This window comes from Aedes aegypti, chromosome 3, assembly GCF_002204515.2.
Source record: "Aedes aegypti strain LVP_AGWG chromosome 3, AaegL5.0 Primary Assembly, whole genome shotgun sequence".
NCBI classification, from domain to species: domain Eukaryota; kingdom Metazoa; phylum Arthropoda; class Insecta; order Diptera; family Culicidae; genus Aedes; species Aedes aegypti.
Genome location: NC_035109.1, coordinates 149,779,831 through 149,807,109, shown reverse-complemented (window position 1 = coordinate 149,807,109; position 27,279 = coordinate 149,779,831). Strand labels below are relative to the sequence as shown.

General features: G+C 38.9%; 1 protein-coding gene across 1 annotated transcript in view; it reads left to right on the top strand.

Moving 5' to 3' along the window:
• Positions 1-27,279, top strand: part of LOC5567603 — a 92,885-nt gene that overhangs the window by 7,508 nt on the left and 58,098 nt on the right. The window contains exon 2 of the mRNA XM_001657531.2: positions 16,141-18,202. Within this exon, the coding sequence (XP_001657581.2) occupies positions 16,743-18,202 (1,460 nt within the window). The 5' untranslated portion in view covers positions 16,141-16,742. The remainder of the gene's footprint in view (positions 1-16,140; positions 18,203-27,279) is intronic.

Here is a 27,279-nt window from a genome sequence, read left to right as displayed (position 1 = left end):
AAGAAAGCTCTCAGTACATAACTGTGGAAGTACTCAAGAAGCAGGCTTTGTCCCAGTGAGAACGTAACGTCAAGAAAAAGAAGAAGAATGTAGTAAACTTAACTTCACTACATTTTATTCTTAACGCCCAATGTAGTACATTTTTCTCGTTTCCTATCAATTGGCACATACGTCGTTTTGAAAATGTATGCTTGTGTTTTTTTTCGCTCCGGGCGATCGAAAAGCTCACCCACATATGCGCATTGGTGTTGGTACAGGAGTGAGAAGTGAGTTGCTTTTTTATCATCACCCAAAGGAAAAGGCGAGCCAACGATGGATGGTATGAATTTTGCTGATGATCAGTCCTGTGTTGGGTTTCCATGTTTTCTGCATTCAGGCAGGGATGCTGAATAATTTAAGTAGGCTGCCATTTTTCCCACTAACCATGTGCACTTTTTGATGGCTGGCAAAAGTTTTTCTCAGCCTGCTATTCGTCACAATCGTAATCGTAATCGGTTTGTGAGAGGCCACCATTTGGAGTGAATTTTCATTTGCGTCTCTTGTTCTTGATGTTGTTCACTTGTAGTTTGACCACGAGGGGCGTTACGATGGTAGAGTGGCGCTTTTTTTTATAAAAAAAAAACAAGTTGATAAAAGATCTACTGGATTCCTGGATGACACACCAATTACTCGAGAAATTTTTGAAATAATGTTTTGAGGCACTCCTGCAGGTGTCTACTACCTGGAGAACCTGGAATTATCAGGATTCAGGGAATTTTATTCAACCTGCAATTCTCAGGAAATTTCAGCCATAATCAGGAAAATTATTTTAAATCAGTGATAACAAGGTAGAATATATCCTTATTATGACAGAAATTCTTCACAAACATAAAAATTTTAGGCTGCGCCGTTGTCAAAAAGCTACTAGATATGTTCAGTACTCAAATATTTTTATTTATCCAACATAAAACATGTTTAGATAATTGCATCCTTATCTTAAGGCTAAGTAGCCCGTCATTCGTTTTGGCAACAATGATTACTTGAAAAAGTATCACTGTACTCGCTAACATACATAAAGTATGCTGATACTTTTCCAGCTGTGTCAGAGCAAACCCAACTGATTTTCTTTGATTCGTAATCGTGAGATGCATAAGCAACAATCATCAACGACGCGTACAAATTTCAATGACAGCCTACTTCGCCTAACTCTAGCTTAAGGGGGCAGGATCCGTCATCAATTTCGGGATTTTCAAAATCAGTTTTTTCGTTCAAAATCAAGAAAATTTACTAGAAAATGTGTTCACTGTATTCAATTCTCCAACTACAACACAGTGGACACATTTTCATCGAATAATTTTCAGTTTTGAACAGAAAAACTGCTTTTGAAGTTTCGATGATGACGATGATTACGATGACGGAGCGTTGATCGTTAAGATTAGACAGTTGGGAAAGGCAAGTACAGTTCCCATTTACAGTGTTGGGTGTCCTTCATGAGCATATGAAACTTGAAAACATTCTAAATTTGTTCACAAAAATGTTTTTCGACTATTCCACAAGTTCGGAAGGAAATTTCCAAGAATGCTTCAGGTATGCTAGTGATTATTTCTGGAATATCTTTATAAGCTCCTCGTGGGATGCTATCAGCAATTTTTCAAGGGATGCTCAAATGAATTCCTTTATTACTTTCAGAAATTGCTCAGAGTTGCTTCTTTCAGACATTATTCGACAAAATCTAAAAAAAATATTACAAAACGCCCTTTAGACGAATTTTGTGGATGTACGCTGATGTCCATAATTCAGAATCCCATTTCAAGGAAAAGGTTTTCCCTTAAGTTCGAATAGACTTTTTTCTTCATATCTGATTATGATTATTAAAGGCGCTTTCAAATCATTTGATAAGAATAATCGTTTTTTTTGCGGAAATAAAAAAAAATAACTAGGCACTTTATTAAGGTTATTTCTAGACTTATGTCGAATCATTATCGATCTAAGACTCACCTTATGCGTATTGGTTTAAGTGATTCTAATTATTGTGGCTGTGTTGAAGGATTTGAAGATATAGAACACATTGTTTGGGTTTGTTCTAAGTATGAAGTAAAAGGACAAGAACTGATTGATTCCCTTCCTGTTTTATGGAAACCGCCCAACGCAACAGTCCGCGATGCTCTATTTTCTCGCAATCATAATTTCCAAAATCCTATACATAAATTTCTAAAAGCTATTGACTTTCCTATATAGCTAAATAGGGACCAGGATCCAATTCTTGACACTTTTAATTCACTTCAGTGGGGTTTTTTGAAAGCTACAAAGCTCATATTTGGCCAAAATATGCGTCGTAGTGAAGTGCTCCTTATTGCAAAGTTTCAGATAATTCGGCCGAGAAAAACTCCCTATGCCAAAGTGAATCATGAAAATGCCCAATTGGTTCTGCACCCTATATCACTTTTGTCTTCAACAGTGAATTACTATTACCTGGGACTCAAGTGATTGACGGATGTCTTGAGCCACATATCAAAGCGATTAAGTTTCCTCAAATTTTTCTCAAGCCGCCATTTTGAACTGCACGACGCCTCCAATAAATAATACCACCATCGCCATCTCGTTTGAGCAACTTCACGAATCCATTGAGAAGATAAAATGACAAGAGAACCGTCCTACGTTGCATCCCAAGCCCCGAGTTTAGAACTTCTAACTTGTCGTGAAAGTATGACAAGATGTAGAAGCTAAACAAAATCAATATAAACATTGTTTATAACGTTATTGAGTTGGCTCCTAATGCTTAATGATAAGGGTCTAAATAAAGATAGGTTTGAGGGTTTTATGCCTATAGAAGAGTTTTTTTTCACTCCTACAAGCTTTCCCTCATTAAAAAAATAAAAAAAAAATAACCAAGTTTAGAACAAACAGATAATAATTTTTTTGTTTATTAAAATGAAAAATACTTCGAAATTTATCGTTTTTTTTTTTGTGCAAGTGCTTTGAAGCACTTTTTTTAAAATAAATTTTTAGTCATGTAAAATGAAATATTTGCCAATCATTTATGTATTTTGGAGAATTTCTACAACCTGGAATTGTTTTTATTTTTAACCTGGAAAAACCTGGAAAACTCAGGGATTTTCATTTATGTAAAGGAGTGGACACCCTGTTCTCGTTTTATTTTGTATGGGAAAAGGCATCTAACTTCAAATTTCTCGTAAATAAAAGCATCAATCGAAAAAATAATTGTTATGCGTGATAGCCAACATCATTTCGTACAACCGGTACCAAACATTTTTTCGAAAATAGTTCCCAATTTTGAGAAATAATTCGTTAGCTGCGTTTCGCCATACAAATATTTTTCACGTTACCTTTTAGGGATTTTTCGTGCATAGACACTAGCGCATGTGCGTTACTATGTGACGAGTAGCGAATCAGGCTTTGTATGTAACCCATTGAAAAAAGTGAATTGAATCACGAGATAATATTCCGCAGGATTTTGTTTTCTCGAAAAACATTGGACAGAATCTCTATAGAAATTTGTGTAGGAATGATCGGAAAAATTGCTATAGTATGCACTCCTATCGTCGTTTACGGCGGATTCAACTTTCAATCGAATCCGCTTCGTTTGAATCCACGGCCCACTTGATTTTGCTGGCGTAAACGGAAATGCAAAACAGTTTTTGATCAAAAGAGCATTCGAACATTAACGTTTGAAGTGTTTTCAAAAGCTGTGCCTCCATAAACCGCAATGGATACTCGACGAAAAAGCCAAATCTTTTTGATTGATCACGACAGCGCACAAATCGTTGGTGCTAAACTGCCGTCAAACCGTCAAGTTCTAGAAATATTTTTCTACAATTTGAACAAAGTTCGACTATCCTGCTGTGACAGTGCAGAATTGGTAGCCAAAGAAGTGCAGTTGTTTTGGGAAAAGGCTAAAGTACCAATCAGATTGAAGAAGCATATTATTCAATCTTGCGAAGATCAAGATTTGTACAAAGAATGGAAGGTTTTGCGGAAAAGTAGAAACAGAACAAACTTATCTGATGTGAAAAACCGTGAACAATTTGTGGAAAAATTGGATAACCTCTTTGATATAGCCTACGAGAAGGCTTTAGATATAATGAAATGTGAAAAAGATAAAAATTTCTTGCTTATGCAAAGAAAACCGGGAAGACAAGGATGTATATTGGGTTTGAACGAAAATAGAGGAACAAAATGTACGGAAGAAAGAAAGAGAACTTGTCCAGGAATCGACGAAATCAACGAAAGCAATAAAATCGAGGGTATTTTTTATATATATTTTTATATACATGTATATATAACTAACTTCTGAAATAACTTCTGTTGGGTTTTGTACTTCAGATTTCAATATGAATTCTGAAGAACTTGAATCAGAAGATAGCAATATGGAATCCGAAGCAACAAGCAGTGATGATGTCGTCTTGCCTGTAAGAAAGTCAGGTCTTAAACGTGCTCGCCAAGACATAATGACTCCAAGATTGGTCGCAGTAAAATTTCTGACCGTTCTGCCGTGCAAGTGATCCACGCCGTGTTGGAGTCCCTGAAGCTAGACGCAGATAGTTTTACCATAAGCAGATCATCACGAAACAATCATTATTGAAACCATTTATGGAATAAAATTATGATCAATGAACTGCGATTAAATAAATAAATCAGTATTTGTAAACTTATCTGTTCCACTGTAACTAAAATAATCTTTGGTAGAATTCCGAACTGTACTCATCCATTTAGTCGTCTTGTCCGATCTTTACTAGGTTATTTGAATACATGTTTTTAAATAGAAGCCTTCTACTTCTTATTCTTCTTCTCCATTATGGTGTTACGTCCCCATTGGGACAGAGCCTGCTTCTCAGTGTACACTATTACTATTTTAGCTGACTACGCCCATTCTTGAAACTACCATGGAATTTCGGACTAATTGACTATGTTTACGGTACATCCCACCACATTACTGGTACATTTGACAGAAATAATTTACAACAATCTGATTTCTGGTCTGCTGAAAATTGCCGGTGTGAGCGCTTAAGTTAACCCCCTTGAATGGTAGTTTTTACCGCACAATTTTTTGTGTGTAGTGTTCTTAGGCGTCATTTGCTGTTTTGCTGTTATTTTTACCCAAAAGTATGGAAAAACATTTTGCTTGATTCAAATTCCGAACAACATTAACATTAACCCTTTTGATTGATAATATTACAAATAAATGCATCCGTGCTAATTATTACAAACTTGAACTACAGAAACATTACAACGCCTAGGTCTTAATTAGCGTTGAAGGTGATTAACTTTCAAATAACCTTCATTTCCTGGAAAATAATTGAAATATTTCAATGCAAAAGCTTCAGCAAAAACTCCATATAAAATATGACTGTTCGGAAAATGAGACCGTTCAGAATTTGAAACAATGCGGTGTCATTTCAATTAGTTATGCACGTGGACGAATATGTTGTTACCTATGAAAACCACATAGCCACCTGTGATGGCGCGCGCATTTTCCGCAGCTCGAAAACGAACATCATGCTGTAACAGAGAGAATACGAAGGTGCACGACAAATTTCACCTTTTGTTGGTTTAATCACTATAAAACGAAATCTAATCATTATATAACCTTCTACAAGTTTGTTCCTTGGGGTATAAACTAGTGTTTTGCCATTCTGAGCAATATCAAGCACAATGGGACAAAATGCAGAACAAAAGAGCGAAGATATCTCAAATTACCATATAACTTAATGGAATTTCTCATATAAACTTCAATTCAAATGCGCCAGCTCATTTTAGAATCAAATGGGCTCAAACTTTCAGAGAGTGTTCTTCTTACCCAATAGCAGAAACCTGAAGGGTGCCCCGTAGAAATTTCCAACTTTTTTGTATTTGGGCCAGTCTAATAAACAAGAATAGAGGTGATTAACTGGTGTGAAAACTTGAATAAAACTTTGGAAGATTGCTTGAGAATGTTTTGAAAAACTTTTAAAGAAATGTTTAGAAAAACTGAAGGAGTAATACTTGAATGAAATGCTGGAGAAATTCCTAGGAAAAAAGTAGATTTGCTCTAAAAAACCCTTAAGAAATTTTAGATTACTGAGAAACACGGATGAATTCTTGCAACAATTCACATGAACAGACGAAGGCATTCTTGCAGGATTTCTTGAAGCTGAAGAAAAACCTTAAACTATTTTTTTATTCAAAAACTCTGGAAAACCCTTTGCGGATTCCCTCAAAAGAAAGTCTGTAGAAATCTTTGGAAGATCTCCAAGACTAACAACTGGAGAATTCGGTTTAAGGATTAGTAAAAAAATATCTGGAGTAAATTCTAGAATAGTTTTGTAAAAAAAATCGAATACCTGAGGAAATTACTGCAGGTTCTCAATGATTTACTGGAGCAGATTCTGGAGAATTTTTTCTAAGCATTCTTTTGAAAATTGCTCGAAGAATTAGTAGAAAAATATCTAGAGAAATTTTTATAGAGATTCCAGTAGAAAACCCTTAAAGTATACTAAATAAAATCACTATAATTCCTGAAGCTTTTCCTCAGGGACCTCGCCTTCTTGTACCAATCGGATTCGACGCGAACGCCATCTTTGCAGGGTTGTTTTCCGGCAGTCTTACAACATGCCCTGCACATTAGTCTAGTTAAAAAAAAAATCAAGGCAGAAATTGCGCATTCTCAATATTTTACTATTTTTAGCCATTACAAGTATTTTGGAACATGGTTTAGGGACTCTATTTTGGGCATAGTCACAATTTTTTGGTTGTCTTAGGGCAAAATTCTAACAAAGTGCTGTTTTTTATATGTGTTTTTTTGACTCTCAACTTTTTCAAACAACTATCGTTTAGGCAAACTTAGGCAAGAAGAATGTTTGTACGACGATTTGTACGGTATAGAGAAGCTATTCTTTAAATATTTGAAGTACCTACGACAACAAGTATTAATTTAATAAGGTTAACGACGCTTGAATATAAATTTGCATCTGATGATGTTGAATCTTAATGAGAATGAGTTATCGACCAGAAAAAAAAATATTCTGAAACCAAAATTGGCACGGGACCTGGAACCTGGACTAATGTGCCCTGCCCAACGCACCCTTCCGGCTTGCGCCACCTTCTGGATACAGGGTTGCCGTAGTGCCTAGCGAACTCGTGGTTCATTCTCCGTCGCCACACTGTTCTCCTGCACATCGCCAAAGATCGTCCAAAGCACCATTCGTACGAACACTCCGTGCCTGCAGGTCCTTTTCCAGCATGGTCCGTGCCTCATGTCCATAGAGGATCCCGGTCTTATAAGCGTTTTGTACATGGCACGGGGTGAATCTTTCTCGACCGCAGTTCTTCTGGAGCCCATAGTAGGCGCGACTTCCACTGGCGATGCGTCTCCGTATTTCACGACAAACGTTGTTATCAGCCGTTAACAAGGATCCGAGCTAGACGAACTCGTCCACCACCTCGAAGGTATCTCCGTCTATCGTAAAACTGCTTCCGCCTATCAGCATGTACCATGTTTTTGACGCATTAACCACCGACTATTGTCGCTTCACGTTTCAGGCGGGTATACAGGTCTGCCACCATTCCAAATGTTATTGTTGGCGAGGCTTTATCAAGATAATTGATGTAAAGCCAAATAAGTAAGTAAGTAAGTAACCATTCCAAATGTTCTGCGACAATATCCATATCATCCGCGAAGCAAACAAATTGGTTGGATCTTGTGAAAATCATATCTCGGTTATTGAACCCGATTTTCCGCATGACACCTTCTAGCGCGATGTTGCACAGCAGGCCCGAAACTCTATCACCCTGACGAATTCCCCGGCGGGATTCGAACCCGTTCATTGTTGCTGTTATTAGTCTTGTGAGCTTCCCGGGAAAGCTGTACTCGTCCATGATTTTCCATAGCTCATTCACGGTCGATGCTATCATAAGCCGCTTTAAAATCGATGAACAGGTGATGCGTTGGAACTTGGTATTAACGGCATTTCTAGAGGATTTGCCGTAAAGTGAAGATTGTCTGTTCAAAACTGAAATTTATTCGACGAAAATGTGTTCACTGTGTTTCGGTTGGAAAATAGAATACAGTGAACACATTTCCATGTAAACTTTCATGATTTTGAACGAAAAAACTGCTTTTGAAAATTCTCAAATTGATAACGGATCCTGCCCCCTTAACTTCCCTCAATGTGAGGTTTCCTTCATTCGCCGTGCTGACGTAGTCACTCGTCCGCTGTCGTGACCCTCTGCACCTGTGTTCTCCGTGCCATTCAGGTGTACATCATAGTGATGCTTCCACCTTTCAATCACCCCACGTCCGTCAAGATGCTTCCATTCTTATCCCTACACATTTCTGCTCGCGCTTTAGCTTCTCGTAGAACTTTCATAGAAAGCTCGAATGTATATTGCACAGATTATAAATAGTTTAATTTATTTCTCAAACTATATGCTGATCTTGTTTTTTTTTTTTTATTCTGTTAAATTGTGGGTAAGGCAATCCTTTGACTGTCCTATCCAAGTGTTTTTGTGCGTGGTTCTACCTGTCCTATCCACTTTCCGCGCCACTGCTTGAAGGTATATTGAATTCATTTCATGGAGGATTTTCTTAAGAAGGCCGTTAAAGAATCAATAAATAAACTCTTTAACAAATTCCTGAATTGCAATCCGATTAAATTTTTGGGAAAATCTTCAAAAAATGCATACAATATTACGAGCACTAACACTTGCAATTTCCATAAAAAAGTATAATATTGATAGGAAAATGTCTGGTCGAATTTTCTGGAAAGTTGTTTTAAAAATTTGAATATTTCGATTCCTATTTGGGTAATTTTTGATTTCTTGATTCCTGTATGATCTCATTATTATTATTATTATTACTATTATTATTAAATGTTCGATCTCTTTTTTCAAGCATAAGGTCTCGAAACGTTTATATTTTAAAGATATTTAGTCGCTACCAGCCCTGTGTAAGAGTAAAAGAGAGATTTTTATCTTAATCCTTCAATTTTACTTAAATAAAAATTGGCTTTGTACAAATCAGAAAACAATCAATTTACCTAATTGACCATCTATTGAAATTGGTAGATAATCAAAAGCGCCTACTTTTGTCACACGTTGATCATTTCCCGATGATTGCCGTTTCGGACGACCAACGACCACAATCGTATTCGATTTCCTGTGTTAGGCTTCGGAAGTTCTAGAGAGGCACGACCGTTCGCGACTTTTACTCAACCAATGACTAGCAATAATTCCACCGTACTAACTGCAGTGACGTTGCACTCCCCAAAGGGGCAAATGAACGGATCTATTATATAATTATCGTACCTGCGAGTTACACGAGAACCGCGCGTAATTACCGTAACCAAGTCTTTTTCAAGGGGTCCAACGAAAGTCGCGCACGTGTAGTCGGATATCAGCTTTGGGAAGTGTTATCAATCTAATTGAACGTCAGACGACATCACACATTTGTTATCAGATTGCCGAATCAAAGCCGCCAACACAATCATCCTCCGTCGCAACCGCCGTGACTAAGGCGGACGACATCCCAGTAAGATAACGAAACTTGGAGAAGACGCACAGGGATCTAGGTTAAAATAAAGCATGGCAAAAATTACGCATTCCTAAAGTTTTACAGGATTTGATCATGACAAGTGTTGAGGAACATATTTTTGGATTGCAGATTTTAGGCATAGTAAATATTTTATTTTCAAAGAACATAATTTAAAAAAAAATACTGTTTTTTATATATTTTGATGCACTTAACCTAAAAAACTTTTTTTTTTGTAAACTTAAGCAAGAGAATTCTTCTCAAATTAATTCCTTAGATTTAAAAAATAATTTGAGCAACATATTTTCTCGGGGAGCTATTTGTACAATATGAAGAAGCTGTCCTTTTGTTATTTAAAATACCTACAATAATAATTGTTTATTTGATAGGGTAAACGACGAAGGAAATTAAATTTGATTTTTGATGAAGATTAATTTGTTGAGCTTTAGAGCAAAAGTTAAGGTTTTTTGCACATGTCACCATAGGTACAAATACAATTTTTTTTTTTTGGAATTTCCTTAATTGCTCTCAAAAATATGACATTGTAGATGGATTTTTTACTGAGTTTTTGGGGTTTTCCAGCTCTTTGGAAAAAAAAAACTGAACCTCTGTGCGACGATGGAGCCTCTAGCTCTACGCTTGTTTTTTGCTGGATACTTCGTCCGGCATGCAATGCTGTTCGGTATCACTACCACTTGGCCAGCCCATTCTCGTGATACAAAAGTATACCGAACCCGCTGGCAAAGCTGCAAAACCAAAGAAGCGAGAACCCCTCGGAGGAACGATTCCACCATACGCTGGTTAGCTGGCAGTGTATTTGGCCATTCCATTCTCTAGTCAAACATTCAATGTTTGTACACATCTTCTTGTAGTGGTAGTTGTCGCCGTAGTCGCAATCCGGACGGAGACAGTGGTGGTGTTTGCCCAACGCTTTCATAGTGTTCCGCATTTTGTATGGGATGATGAGTGAGTGGAGATATCTCCATATTGCTGCTTGACTGCGAGTTGTGAGCGGTTGACTGTCGTTCAATTTGTTCAAAGTTGGGACCTTCATGCTTTCATGACTGCCGGGTTCTGTGGTAGACATCATTCGATGGAATCCAATTGGATTGTACGTTTTTGCTGTTGGTACTGTTGCTCCGGCAGCTATATCAGTTGTATGATCGGCTGACAGCGAATATCAAGTTGGAACCGGCTTTTCTGTGATTACATGTAAATACTTGTGAAGAGCTTGATAGAATCTGTTCATTTCTACGGTTTTGATGAGACTGCACATAATTTCGTATAAAAAGTTTGTGAGTATATGATCATTTTTATTAAGCTTACTTTTTTCGAAAAAAAAGTTATCAACATTTATTTTTCTTAGTTTTCTATATCTAGGTGATCTGTAATATATTCATATTCACCATTTACATTACGGTTTGCTATTTCCCATAAAAACTTAGTTAATTCGTCAGTTGCTACTGTAAAATTATATTTCGGGATGTTTTTCCTCCGCTAACTGTACAGGAAGTGTACTGGCGGGAACGTGGACGTATACCTACGCTATGAAACACTTTCAAACCACAACGTAATCTGAAGGGATAGGGTGCAGAGCTATTTGGGCACTTTCATGATTCACTTTGGCATGAAGGATTTTTCTCGGTCGAATTGTCTGAAACTTTACAAAAAGAAGCACCTCAACGCGACGCATATTATAGCCAAATATGAGCTCGGTAGCTTTCAAAAAACTTTACGGCCGAAGTGAATCAAAAGTGCCAAGACTAGGATCCGGCTCAGTTTGTTGAAATAGAGGGATAAGAGTTCAGTTGAAATTGAGTGTGTATACCATTTCAAAATATGTCTCCTTCACTATGTTCAACTAAGCCGAATGTTTCCAATTTCAACTCGACTAACAGGAGCATCGGACGGATCCATGAGTAACCAAATTAGATGGAGAACAGTTCTTGTGAGAAATTTGGTAAGAAATATTGTCAGGGTGGCCACCGAACCGGGAAAAACGGGAAAAGCGGAAAAAGACGGGAATTTGAATCCATCGGGAAAAAGACGGGAAAAACCGGGAATTTGAGACGGTCACCGGGAAAATAATTTTGAACCAGCCCTAAATCTACAAACCACCAAAAATAAGTTGTAGAAAGTTGATATGGTTGATGATATTTCCATTAAGCATATGTAACCTTGAACAAATTACATTTAAACATTAATGATTCAACTACTTGTAGAAATAGTTTACTTTATTACACTAAACTTCTTAGAAATGTTTGAAATTAGTTGGTAATGTTTCGGGATACTTTATGATTTTTTCTCTTACATGTGTAGCTTTGTGTTTCATCCTTACCTTAAACTTCTTTACTTAAGCGAACACTTCATTTTTCAGGAAGAAAAAAAAATCGAAATATTAGGAATTGAAATACTTTCAAATAGGGTGGTAATAAGATGTACAAAAGGGGCATATCTGTATAAAAAAAAATGGAATGGTGTTTGTACGTCACGAGTTGCTTGAGAACGTGACGATCGATGTGAACAATGCTTTCACTTTTTTCATCAATGCCAACGTGTGTTTGTGGAATAATATTTTTGAAAATCCTCAGAGAAAGTTGAAAAAACGGGAAATACAAATTGGACATAAACCGCCCTATTGACACAATTGGAAGGATTAGAAGCAAAAGGGTGTAAGTGACAGAAACTCTGTTTTGAGAAAGTCGACTTTTTTTGTCCCATACTAATTGTACGGGCGGGCCTTCCTTAGCCGAGTGGTTAGAGTCCGCGGCTACAAAGCAAACCCATGCTGAAGGTGTCTGGGTTCGAATCCCGGTGAGTCCAGGATCTTTTCGTAAATTAAATTTCCCTGACTTCCCTGGGCATAGTGTATCTTCGTAGGGGAAGGGGTGGTAAAATGAACACCTTAAGGAAATCATTTTGTTTCTGATAGAAAAACGAAGATTTTTTATAGTTCTATCGCACAACATCAAAAATAGGGATGTAATCTATAGCAACGACAAGGATTCAGACTGAAACAGCTAAATTTTCACATATTTTCATCGCTTTCAAAAAGGGATGCAAATGTTCATTTTACCTGCACTATGTGGGTAAAATGAACAGCGGTTGGTGGTAAAATGAACACCACGCAAAAAACGTGAGCAAAACAAATATTTTTCAAAAATTTCATTGCCCCACCGAAAATACATCCATCAATGATTGTAACTCATTCAAAAAGAATTCTAAAGCTATCAGATTTGACATCATATCATAACGATATTCACCTCACTGAAAAACCACAAGTCTTCCGAGCTAAAAGTTACGTCAGTTCTAATTTTTAAACGCGATTTTTTTTAAATCTTAGTTTTCGTTGATATTTTCCCTTCAATTGACCTGAGTATCAACTCGAACACTCAGATTTATGCTCTAAATCGTCCGTGCGTGATAAAAATTCATCGAAATTTGTTTTTTCTTGGTGAAAGGCACGGTGTTCATTTTACCACCCCTGTTCATTTTACCACCACTTCCCCTACCTACCATACGATATACGAATGCGAAAATGACAACTTTGGCAAAAAAGCTCTCAGTTAATAAATGTGGAAGTGCTCATAAGAATACTACACTGAGAAGCCGGCTCTGTCCTTCTTCTTCTCTCTGGCGTTACGTCCCAGTTGGGACAAAGCATGCTTCTCAGCTTAGTGTTCTTATGTGCACTTCCACAGTTATTAACTGCGTGCTTTCTTTGGCAATTAACTATTTTTGCATGTGTATTTCGTGTATCAGGTACAAAGATACTCTATGCCCTGGGAGTCGAGAAAATTTCCAACCCGAAAAGATCCTCGACCGGTGGGATTCGAACCCACTACCCTCAGCGTGGTCTTGCTGCATAGCTGCGTGTTTACCGCTACAGCTATCTGGGCCCCTCTGTCCTAGTGAGGCCGTAAATGCCAAGAAGAAGAAGAAGAAGACTAATTGTACGGGAGCCAAAAAACAAGCCAATCTTCTACGGATAATATAGTTTTTTCCTATTGGATGAAAAAATCAGTATTTTTTTTTTTGGTGTATTCAATATAAAAAAACTGGCCAAAGGGTCACCCTTTTGCGTTTGGACCCCTCAATTAAAAACCGGGAAAATTTAGAAAATTATACCGGCAAATCCGGTCAAAAAGCGGGAATTTCAAAATGGATATTTGGTGGCCACCCTGTTCCCTGTGGCATATATGTATTTGTATACGCTGACGATATCCTTCTTGTCGTTAGCGGGAAAACACCAGTTCGTGTCAGAATTAAAACCCAAGCAGCTGCCAACGCGGTATATAAGTGGGCCTCTGCAGTCGGTTTCGAGCTGTCCGCATCGAAAAGCGTTAGATGTCACTTGTGTCAATCTAATCATCGTAACCCCGTCCCAATTATGGTCAATGGGGCAATTATTCACAACAAAAAAAACCGTCAAGGTGCTTAGAGTCACTGTTGAACATGGGCTCACCTTCCGGCATCACTTTGACTCGGTGAAGCAGTGTTGTCAAACCCGCCTTAATATAATCCGGACGATCTCACGCCCCCACCGAACGAACGAATTATCGATAGTAGGCTAACATACGGGTTAGAACTCACTTGTATAGCGTTAGACCGACTGGTTAGCACTCTCGCTCCCTTATACCACGGGTGTATACGCATAATATCAGGGTTGCTCCCATCAACTCCGGCGGACTCAAGCTGCACCGAAGCAGGTCTTCTCCCCTTCCGTTTTTTAATTTACACTGCTGTCTGCAGAAAAGCTGCCGCTATTACCGAAAAAACATCCGGAGACGACAGGATTTTTATCCTATCTGAAGGGTGCAGAATCCTCCGGTCGGCCGCCAACGTGGATCTCCCCGCAGTGGCCAAGGTTCACTGGTACGGAAATATTTCTTGGCACTCATCGAAACCAAACATAGACAACGCAATTGCAACTCAGTTTCGCGCCGGTGACAATTCATCGTTTCTTAGAGCTACCGTCCTTGATTGGCTACATAACAAGTATAGCAGTCACAAAAAACGCTATACCGATGGGTCACGCTCGAACCTTGGCGTCGGTTTGGGAGTTTCAGCCTCCGACATTTCACTAAGCCTTAGTCTTCCTCCTACATGCTTCGTTTTTTCTGCGGAAGCCGCTGCTTTTTTCATAGCAACCACCATACCATCCGACCGACCAGTATTAATCCTTACAGATTCAGCAAGCGTGGTTTCTGCCTTGCAATCTGAAAAGCCCACACATCCATGGATTCAGGGGACGCTGGAGAATGCTCTGCCGAATACAACCTACGCATGGATTCCCGGACATTGTGGGATACCCGGAAATGTAGCTGCCGATAACCTCGCCGGGACTGGCCATTCTTCCCCTCGTTTCGAAGAAACGGTTCCTTTCGATGACGTGAAAAGATGGATTTCGAAAACCTTCAAGAACGTATGGGGTACTGAATGGGCTCAGTCTTACTCTCCGCACCTGCGAAAAATCAAACTCTCAACCGAAAACTGGATCGATTGTCCTCTTCTCCACGATCAACGAGTCATCTCCCGTTTAAGAACCGGGTATACGCGGGTTTCCCATAACATGGATGGACGTGGTCCTTTCAGACGGATGTGCTCTATTTGCGGCGTTCAGAACTCCGTCGAGCACTTTTTATGTACATGTCCGCAATACGAATCAGCCCGGAGATCCTTCGGAATTTCGGGAAGTATCCGCAGCGCCCTAGGGAACGATGCGGCCACCGTGTCAACTTTAATAGGGTGACCCAACACTACAAGTCATCTTAGTCCGGTTAAATAGATGTCTACCGTCAAAATCGGCGGCTATACGCAATTAGTTTATTACATTTTTCAAAATAAGGAAGTTTCGCATTATGCGGTGCGCATTTACAATTATGGTATTTCAAATCAAGACTGTCTGTGGGTGTTATATGTAAAACAACGACAGGCCGACAGTCCAGTGAGTCAGCTAAAATAGCGTTACTCTGTGTTTCGCGAGACCCCTTGGTTGGGCTCGAAAGAGGCACCCCTTAAGCGTCCTCTTCTTCTTTTTGAGGCACCATTTCGGTGACCTCTTCTGATGAGTGTTGAACTAGCTATAAGTTAAAAAACACTAAAATAAAAGGAAAAAAACGAACTACTAGCTAGTACTTTGTCTGACGTTTCCACTACCAGTCCGACACTTGCTGCCTTGCGCTTCAGGCGAGTGGACAGAAGTCTACCACATTTTCAAATTTTCGGTCCACAATATCCATATCATCCGCGAAACATACAAATTGACTGGATCTGTTGAATATTCTACTATGGCTAATTTACCAATTTTAAGACCTTAAGAAACGTCTCCCTACTGCAAGTTTTTTTTTAATCTAGTTGAAATTTTCAACAAAACGTAGCTGACTACATCGAAGCTTAAGTGCCTCATACCCTAGATTGCTTAATATTTGGATTACAGCATCAACATTTACTTAGCAGGTAAAAAATCCCTAATTCGAAACTCGCATCTCATCGTCCGTCATCCCCTAATTTACCTGTGAACTGGTTTCATCGTTTTTGTGCCTGTATAACTTATTGCTATCCATATAACGTCCTAATCATTCACCCTCGAATTCAAATTAATCTCCAACCTCTCATTTCTCTTGCTTTTCCAGTCCACCGCCGGATCGTCGTCACCGGATCATCCGTCACATGGGATCAACCCACGAACATCACGCTGCTGCAACTCGACACTTCTCGGTCCATCGGTAGCAATAAGCTACTAAACCCCCCTCTCTAGCCTCAAGTGAAGATTAGATTCGAGACGACCAACGTCAAGTGAAATTATTGCACAAGTGCGCGCGCGGTTACCCCTGCTGTATCATCTCACGAGAAGGCGCTAAACGTGCTGAGCCGGCTTTTTTCTGGTTTTGGAAACCGGCGGCGCCCTGCACCAAGCGACGCCGTCCCAGTTCCCTCGTGTGGATGTGTGTTTGTAGTGATTCGAGTGGTTGAAGAATAATAATAATAATAGTAGGAAGAGCCGCAGAAAGTTTAAGAGTGTGCGATCGTTTCGGTTTCAAGCCGGTCAATAAAAAGCAAAGTAAAAGTGAAATACAAAACTCGCCCCATCGACGACTAGCATTGTGTGGCACATTGTTGTTTTTAAGCGGGTGAGGAAAACCAAGAAGAAGAGGAAGATTAAGCCGGCTGGTGTGCTGCGGTGTGTTATGTGAGTTACATTTGCACTTGTTTTGGGGGGTGTACGTATGCGTGAATGGGACTGGCTGGCGCAGTAACGAAAGCGTTAATCCAAAGTCCCAATGAGGAAATGGCTCCAGCTCTTACCGAGCCGTTGAGTCAAAGTAAACTCTCGTCGTCGGCAGCATCGGGTGCATCGCCCCGTACAGAGGTTGAGACCACCACAAGCACACAACAGGAAGTTCCCAGTAGTGCCAGCACGGATTCCGGAGCTGGCACAGCATCAACCAACCCCAGTGAAACGGACGTTACCTTGAGAGATACCACATCTTCCTCCGGATTAGACCAAACGGTGGACGACATCCAGAACAACAACAGCAGCGGAGGCCAATTGTTGAAGATTGATCCTGAAAGTGGAAAGGATCTCATTGAGCTTGCTCTTGAGCAGCTCCATCGAGATGTGAGCCAAGGGGAGACGGCGGTTGCTGACGGAGCTACCGCTAGTGGTAGCGCAGATACCGATGCATTTATAACTCAGGCTGTGATTGAACAGATGGCCCACGCCGATATAGTCACCGGTGAGCAAGTCGGACCCGCCGATCCGCAGTCCGACCTGCAACAGTTAGATTCCCAGTCGTCCCTCGTTTCCAGCACCAGTACTGCGATGGGTTTGCAGAAAGATTACCTCAAAGATAATCCTGACATGGAGCAAATGCTGGGTGAGTTGGCGTCCACGTCGGACATGGAACTCCTCCAGGTGTTCAAAAGCTTGGAAGGCAATCCGAGTGGCGATGGTTTGTGTGCCGAACTTGCAGGTGGCTTATCGCTCTTCAATGACGTAGACGTCGGCAACATTTACGAGGAAGTCGCCCAGTCAACACCTCCAAATAAAGACCGCGAACGAATGGAGTTGCATGCCGATATCGTAAAGCGGCAGGCCCAAATGCAGCGTAAATACGATTTCCTAATCCGGCGTCTTAACAAACTCCAAGCGCGATACATGGGCCAGCACGTGAGTGAAGAAATAGCCGGCCTCTTTGAGTATTCTCAACGCTACTGGAAGAAAAAGGACAAAGAACATACCAAAGGCCTAAACACGGGATCTTCCTCAGCATCTCCGACGCCGTTGATCCCGGACATAATTCCCTACCAACCTCCGCCACCTTCGCTCGCTGAGAAAGCGAAACCCATCTCGGCCAATGCGATGAAAACGTTCGTCAAGCGCTTGGAAGGAATCGCCACCACGCAGTGCTCGACGCAAACCAAACGCATCTACGGTAATCGATACTTTCAAGGAACGGCCAGTAGTCCACCGGATGCGATGGCGGCCACCACCTACACGACCCTGTCGACGACGATCCCCAAGTACGAAGATTTAACCATTGATCAGCTGGAGCAGACGGCCGGGCTGCTGCACTCGGAACTGAAACAGGTGCAGTGTACGATCGACTCGGAAGCAACGGCCAGCAGCTCCGGTGGGGAATCGGCCGACGAGATGGTGATGTACAACAACATGAACCAGCAGCCGTTGGGAATGTGAGTATTATTGAATGATTATTTTTAACTTGGTATATTTTTGGAGGAGGAATGCATGCAAATTTTGGCAGTTGCAAAACTATCTTGAGATTTGTCCCCAATGTACCGACCGCACTTTTTAATATTTGAAGGACTGCGCTATTTTAATGCTTAACCTTCTTATAAGTCTGTATTTTTAAGAGAAGATCCCTCAAGTCTTTAGGCAATATGGTCTCGCAAGCATTTTTATTTAATTTTTTGCTCCCAGTTGATCTTGGTGAATTATTCTAGAGGCTCTTGTGAAACTTGCAGCGACTCTTACGCAACTAATATACAGGGTTTTACTTATTTTTTTCCTAGATTCCTCAAGGGAAAGCTTCAAAAAATATTCCCCAAGGATGTCTTTTAAAATACTTTCGGCCGGGGGATCTCTCCAGAAGTTTGTCTGAAGATTCCTTTATCAATTCCTTAAGAAAATGACATTTTTCCAGCGATTTTGCTAGGGATTTTTTGCGGATTTTTTCTCGGAGATGCATCAGAATATTCTTGTAAGGTAGAAAGGTGTAATACGCCCCCCTTGCTTGCCTGCTCTATCGCAGAAGCAAATGCATCACTTTTAAAGTTTTTTATGTCAAGGTGTTCCTTATTTAGTTGGTCATGCTCTGCAGACAACTTTCTCTTTCCAGGTTGCTTAAAAAAAGAATTAAGATGTTTTTTGTAAACGGTCCCAATGTTTACGTTTCAAAACAACCCGGGTAATATGCCCCTCCCATAGAACAAAGGTGTGCAACGTTGTAGAAATGTTTCCAAGGAGGATTCCACCACTTGATAAGCTAAAAGGGGTCCATTAGCAGTCGTCTTCCGGTAAAAGTTTTTGTGATAAGTACAATAGTAAAGGAAGGGCTTCATTTACGGCGAGGCTTGCTTTTCGTACGCATAAGGCGTAAGCCTGATTTTCTATATTTTTAGAATTTCTATTGATTGTTTATACTTCTCAAAGAACATATATGCGCAACATCATTTTTTCGCGAATATTTAAGATTTGTGATCATATTTACATGTAAAAGAAGCCACAATTTAGTTAAAATGAAGAGGGGCGTATTGCCCCGTTGGGGCGTATTACACTGAGTTACCCTACATTTCAAAGTTTCTACCTCCAGTAATTTTCACAGGAATTCCGCTGAAAGAATCGAAGCAAATTTATTATCCAACTTTTTTTGTTTTCTGTTCAGTCCAAAGTTAATAAGAATTCATCAGCGCCGAAAAACTAATTTTTGATACAAAAATGTTCCAAGGCAGGCTTGAGATAACATTTTTTTATGAAAGCAGGCAGGCTATTGAATTATTGCATTCTAGTACTTCTTGTGTTCGCTTTTTCATTAGAATACCATAAAAACGACAAAACTACATTGATTTTGTTTATTTCAAGGCTCAAGCGCCATCAGGCATAACAGAACCTAACTTTTAAATTTAATGATTTAAACTTTTATTACAATTTCTTTTAATTCATTACCTCTAATATTGGCTTTATGAAACCGCGGTTTGACTGAGGTAAGACACCATAATATTCTGACGGTTTTACTGCAGATAAAAGTGGAGCGGACATATTGATGATCAGTAACGGTAACAACATAAAAAATAACAGATTTCGAGCGAAAACGAAGCAAAACGACACGACACGAGGAAATTGCAGGTGAAACAAAGCTTTTGCACGATACACCATACTGGAGGGTGAACCCAAAACTTTTGCACGATGATTTGAACGGCTGTTTCATTGATCTTGATTTTTCTTTTAGATTCTTCCGACTAAATTTCGTGAGTGCTATTCAGAGAATATAAGATTACGGTTCTAATGACAAATTGATTTCAAATTTTGGTCGATCCAATGTTGAGGAAATTAGCCATGTTTTTTCAGTGTGTTTTTTTGAAAAATGACACAACTTTTAGCAAAAATTTAGCACACATTTTTTTTGGAAAAATACCCACAAAGTAAGAATAACTCATTGATCTTAGAATGCGCCATGGAGAGTTTCAACTGGATCAAATTAAGACGTGTAATCAAATTAAGCAGTCGTCACTCGTAAATATTCAGCGAAAAAATGCTACGTCATTTATGGACGGCTCTAAGTGCTTCCACAGCCTATATTGAAAAGCATCCTGGAAATACTGATATTTCTACCAGTATTTTCTTGTCAGAATTAATATTTGCAGCATATCAATGATTTGATACAAATATTGAAATGGCCAGGCCCACTGTGCAGACTTGGAGTTTAGAGGTAATTCAAAAATTTCCGGCGATCAATAATATGATGAATAACATGATAGACAGAAAATTTTTGAATATTGCGAGGGAAGAAACGTACCAACCGTTCCATTGAGGGAGATAGGCAAAATCAGAACCATAGATCACTTTATAGTAGGTTCCAGTTTTCCAGGTGCCCTGGGGAAAGTAACCAATTACGATCATATTCGGAACCATATCAATATGGGAATCAAACTTCAACATTCTCAAAAGAGATACTTCCCGAAGCATTTTCAACACTAATGGCTGCCAGGACCACTCTAGGGTAGATTCCAGCCGCTCCGGGGGATGTTAATTCAAACCATGTCCGGAATTACATCAATATGGATATCAAAAATCAAGATTTTCAAAAGTGAATGTGGTTTATTTTAAGAATTGCTTTTTTAAATCCTCCAGCGATTATTCCTGGAAGTTAATTGCAAAATCTTACATGATTTCATCAATTAATTCGATTTGCAATTTCTTATGAAACTCCTTAACAAATTTCTCTAGGTATTTCATTAGCATTTTATCCAGAAATTAATCCTGCAGTTCTTTCAAGCATTTCTCAGGCGTTTTCTCGAATAAAATCTGCATGATTTCTTCAAAAGCTCATTTCAGGTTTCACAGTAGCAAATACTACAGCAAAATCTTCGATAATTCTTTCACACATTTCTTAAGTCTTAAGGAACTCCTGCAGAAGTTTCATCAGAGATTACTTTAACCCTTCAGTCGTCGCGCGGTTTGCCACCGTTCGAACCACCACGCTGAAGCTGTGTACGATAAGCGTTTCACTACTGTTGAAGTGTTAAGATTTCTCAAAATCTCCTGGATTAAAAAAATATCCAAACATTAAAAAAAATCCAGGGACTATTCCTGCAAGTTGATTGCAAAATCTTACATGAATTAATCAATAAATTCAACCTCCAATTTCTCATGAAGTTCCTTCACAAATTTCTCCAGGTGTTTCATTAGCATTTCTTGCAAAAGTTAATCCTGCAGTTCTTTCAAACATTTCTTCAAAAAAAGCTCCATGATTTCTTCAAAAGTTCATTTCAGGTTTCACATCAGGCATTATTCCAGATAATTCTTTCACAAATTTCTTAAGTCTTATGTTTTTAGGGATTTTTTTCTTATTGTCTTAGCAAATTTTCTAGATTCTAGGAAATCCTTCTGAACACCTCAAAAAATCGCAAAATTTCCTGGGTTAAAGAAAATCCAATAATTTATTTTAAAAAAATCCATACAATACCCTGAAAGAATTCCTAAATTTTATTCTTTAAGGACTTCTTTAGGATTTTTTTTAATTTAAGAAAGAATCTCCGGAAAAACTCATTAAGGTATCCTTACTTAGGAAACCCCTTGTTGACTTCTTAAAGAAATCCTCAAAAATCCCTGGTGATGTCTCTGGCAAAAAATCTGATTCCCGGTCAACCAGTCGATTTTCGATAGCGATCGTTTTGAATCGTTGGCGATCGCTATCGTTGAACAAAGATCTATAAAGAAATTGGAAGAATGGTTGATCAAGTTATAATCTTGAAGATGTTCTCCAAGAAAATTTTAAAGGAAATTTTAAGAAAACAAATGACAAAAACAAATTTATTAATTCCTCCTAAAGGACATTTTTGAGAACATTCTAAAAAAAATTCTGATGGATTCTTTGGAATAAGTTTTACAGTTATCCTAATAAAAAAAAATCAAGGTTCCATTTCTAAAGATAGGGAACCGTATCCTATTCTTGGCACTTTTGATTCACTTCGGCAGTGGGGTTTTTGCTACTGAGCTTATATTTGGACACAACATGCGTCGTGTTTAAGTTCTTCTGATACAAAAATTTCGACCGAGAAAAGAACCTTTATGTCAAAGTGAATCATGAAAGTGCCCAAGTAGCTCTGCATCATATGTTAGATGAAATTCTTGGCAAAATTCTTCTTTAAGTTCGTCAAAACTTCTAAATAAACTCCACAAGAAATCTTTTGGAGATCTTCTAAAAAAAACTTTGAATAAACTCAATTTATTACGTCCCCAGTGGAGCAAAGCCCGTTTTTCAGCTGGTGTTCTTATGAGGAAATTCACATTTATTAACTCTAAGAGCTTTTTTGCCAAAGTTGCCATTTTTTCTTTCGTATATCGTGTGGCAGGAACGAGATACTTCTATGCTCAGGACAGCCAAGGTAATTTCCATTACGAAAATGTCGACCGGGAATCGAACCCAGGCACCTTCACCATGGCTTTGCTTATCATTGGTCTAAAAGAGGCCTTTTGGGCAAACACCTGAATTAATTTTTGATTAAATTCCTGAAGATAAAAATGAAAAATAAGTACAGCAATTTGAGCTGTAATCGTTACAAGGAATACCTTAAACACTCTTAGAAATATCCTCATTGAAATGGTTGGATTCTCTAATAAAACCCTACGCATACTCTTGTCTTCTAGCTCCATATTCATATTCTTGATTCATCTTTGGTCGTTTTTTGGTTCCTGTTTAGTCATTTTTTTTATCTATTTCAGGGATGAGGTTTCAAAAGTTTGTATTTCGTAGACCCTTAGTCGTTACTATTCCTGTGTACTCTATTCATTTGCACTTATCATAGTACAACACACTATACCTTCAATCGGTCGATGGGTGTTGGCAACCTGAATTCTCACGGGGAAAAAACGCAGCCTCTAGGCAGCATATCTCACACCTTTCTCACCGGCTCACGTCCATCTCGCCAATGTTCCCATTATGATGCAATCGTGTTGAAAGACAAACTCTGGTCGACGATAGGATCTTCCTCTAGCTGTCTCCTCGGTCAGATTGGCAAGCAGGAAGAGGCAGAAACGGCAAATTTGTGCAACTCGCACTTGACGTTGCGAAATATCTAGCTTCCGAACGGTTGAAACCACCCATCGGTCGCCAACAACGACTACAACGGAGGTGTGGAAAACGTTTGCCGAGCGTTTCGCTCCCTTTTACCAAACAAAACGTTTTCTCACCACTCTTGTCTGCTGGCCCACCCCTGTTGGTGTGTGAGGTGAGCAACTTCACTGACATGGACAGCGGGTTATCGCAACAAGGAAGGCATGCTGGTTAGTGTTTGCTAGTGTTGGTGTTGGCGAGTTTTCCTTTCTTCTATTTCTCATTTTTGCCAAACACAACAGACCTTGAACTGAACTCGATGGCTGGCAGCATGAAATGACCGGGGGAGACGCAAAGCATTACAAGCGAAAAAAGCATGACATATGTTTGCCGAAAATTCGGCGATGTTTCACATTGGCTACCGCGGGGAGCAGTACAACCGAAGTCGTGTTCAGTCAAGATCCGACATGATATTCCTACGGTCGGGTCACCACGAGGATGTAAAACGTGATTCTCAAGGGTTTTATGTAGCCTCATGGAGCCTCTATGACGGGGGTGTGTCTAGAAAAAGTAAGTCAACGAAAGTCTACGTAGACTGCTTAAGATTCTGTTACAAGCCCTCCCAGAACTCTATAATAATCTTGCCCAAAATACTGTGACAGTTGTAATCAGGATTACAGTTGAGATCAGGCTTACTTCAGAATCTAACCTAGACCTGAAAAGCATGGAATCTGTGTGTATGATATCTAGCACGGCTGGTGAGTCACTGTCTTGCGCCAGTTACAGGTAGGTTCGATTCCCGGTCGGTCCAGGATCTTTTCGTAATGGAAACTTTGGCATAAAAATTCTCAGTTAGTAACTGTGGAAGTGCTCATAAGAACACTAAGCTGAGAAACCGGGACTGTTCCAGTGGGGTCGTAATGCCAAGGACTCTATAGAATTCCTACTCAAGATTTTGTAAGAATTCTGTTCAGATTCCTATTAGGGATTGTGTAAGATTCCCGCTTATGATTTAATAAAAATGTGTTCTACCAGCTAAGTTTAGTAATTACTAAGGGCGGTTCATTTTTCACGTAAGGATTTTTTTTTAAACAGAAACATCTCACGAAAGTAAAAATGAGTTGGATCGCTGAAATACCGGGATTATGACGTCAACATCTGCCTATGTATTGGTCGTGGAATGTCGCAACGAAATTTAACTATTTGCGAAGGTTTAAAATAATCACTGTTTCAGTACACTTATGGGGAAACTGAATAGGCTTTATGGCAATGGGGATGAGACTTTGAAGACAATTTGAGGGAAAACACAAGAAATTTTATGTAAACTTGACGATAAATGTTGGGTTCTGTTGGGTGAATAAATGTTTTTCTTTAATATTTTGAACAGTTGTTAATATACCATCAAAGTACAAACGCACCAAATTTGAAGTTTATTAGAGTTAAATTGCGATAGTTATTCAATAAATAAATCGCACATATCCCTTTTTGACCCATTCTCACCCCCAACAACGGCACGTCGTTCGATGTCCCGCGTAAAAAAACCGCGTTCATAAAAAAAACGCGAAATTAAAAAAAAAAAAAACAGACATAAAAATCACCTCATGTTTTTCGACGTTTCATGATCCTACGAATCATAATGTATTAATTTATATGGAAAAAGATTTTTTTTACGTTTTTTTATTAACGCGATTATTTATGTCGTTTTGAATTAACGCGGTTTTTACGCGGTACGTTAACTTCAGTGTATATGATTAATAAGGGTTCTTAAATTTCCCTGTCATTTCTGTTAGCATCAAGTAATCCATGACGACCTTAGTAACCGAAGTTTGTTAGTTGTAATCTATATAAATAAAAATGGAATGGTGTTTGTATGTCACGAAATGGCTCACGAACGGGGCAACGGATTTGGATAATTCTTCCCCCATTTTGTTCGTCAAGGGTTCCGACGTGTTTGTGTGTATAAAAGTTTCAGGATGTTCACCGGGAATGTAGGAGAAACGGGACTGAACGGAACTGTCATTTTGTATGGGACGATTCATAGCGGTTTTCAACAGCCTACTTGATGGCAAGACGAAGTTTGCCGGGACCACTAGTAATCAATAAAACTTTTCATTCGCTTTCCAACGTTAAACCCTATCAGACGTGTTTTACTTACGATAATTTCCAACAAACTTGGACCTAAACCCAAAAGCATCACATAATTCTAAATTTTCAATGCATGAATACAAAATATAACAATTTTTTTTGTGATTTTCAGTCGCGACTCAAAACCTTACTTTTTACCTGTTCTACGACACTGAAAATTTATATTTTAGCAAATCGATAATATTATGGAAACATTAAATGATCGAAATATCGATTGCTTTTCTTTCAGATCGACGTAAGTAACTTTCATACGGTTTTGAGAAAACAAGCTTCTAAATAATCAGGATCTTGAGATACAATGAATTTCATGAACCGGAAGTGGCCATTTTGGATTCCAAATATTTTATTGACAGCAATTCTCAACCTGAACAAACTTGTCGAAGAAACCGTCCTTCCAAATGATCAGGATCTTGAGATACAAGCATATATCTGTAGAGTTTGTGCATAGTGTGTATGCTCACTAGCGCCTCCTAGCGGTTGAAGCCCTTAAAAAAGGCTCATCAAGGGATAGTTCTCGAACTAGGTAACAACTTTAACAACTTTCTTCTATCTAGTGAAAATCACACGAATATTTAACATTGAAGAGAAATTAGTTTCAACAACTACTTGGTACCTCCATCCAGCGGGCGGTGATGCGGAAGACGGCTTTACCACCCACTTTCCTACATAAAATGCAGATTAAAAATTTCAAATCATGCGTATAAAATTTTCGGTGCTTTCAATTTTTTGAAGAGCTACTAGAAAATTGTATTCTAACGCAGAAGCGACTCGTAACCTCACTTTTTACCTTTTCTACGCATCTAAAAATGCCTTTTTCGGTAAATTGAGATCATGAAGCAAATAGTAAATGATTGGAATTTTCCTTTCTAACATATGTTGCGTAAAGTCAATAATTTCTATTCGTGGAACAGGTAGATTTGAGGCCCTAAATTATCAGCTAAGGAGAGAATTTTTAGTACGTCCCTGAAGTACTTTTTCCTTTTTTATTTTGAAAGGTTCCGTTTCCCTGTACTGAACTTCAAGTCGCTTGCCGAATGGCTAAACGATATTTTAGAATTTTTAAATTTTGCATGGTTTCGTTTGGGTCCATTTACTACCATTTGTGACCATGCGGTTTTTCGATTTCGAAAATTTGCCAAAATCGACACGACCTATTGTTGGATGCTTTCTTCGCGAGATTTGTGCCTTTGACATTTTAGTGCTGTTTTAGAAACGATTCCAAACTGTTTCACCTTAAAGCAGTGGCGACTCGTAACCTCACTTTCTACCTGTTCTACAACTCTAAAAATGACTATTTCGGCAAATTTAGATTATAAATCAAGCAGGTAGGTACCTAATTATTGAAATCGTCCTGTCCAACAAATCACTACTCATTACATGCAAATTTGTTGCTGAAATTCAAGAATTTCTATTCGTGAAACAAATAGATTTGAGGTTAGGGAATTGCCACTGTCTTAAAGCTTATTGAATCGATTGAAGACGGTTTATACATTTTTTTTAACGATTTTGGGATATGTTTAGAAATGTGTTCAGAATTTAAGAGTAATGTATCTTGGGATTAAGTTCAGAGATGTTTGCATTAATGCTTCCACCAATTTCTCCAGTTGTTACCCTGAGTGATTTAAGGTTTATTCCAGAATGTTTAATGATATTTGTTTAGAGAATTTTACAGGAAACCCCACAAGAATTTCTCCATGAAATTTTCCGATTTTCCTCGATTCATCCATCCAAATTTCTAAAAGTTTGCGTTGAGAGCCCGAAGTAGACGAGGTCAATATTAGGACAAATCAATTTTTAGACACTGAAGAAGTTCTGTTAATATCAAACATA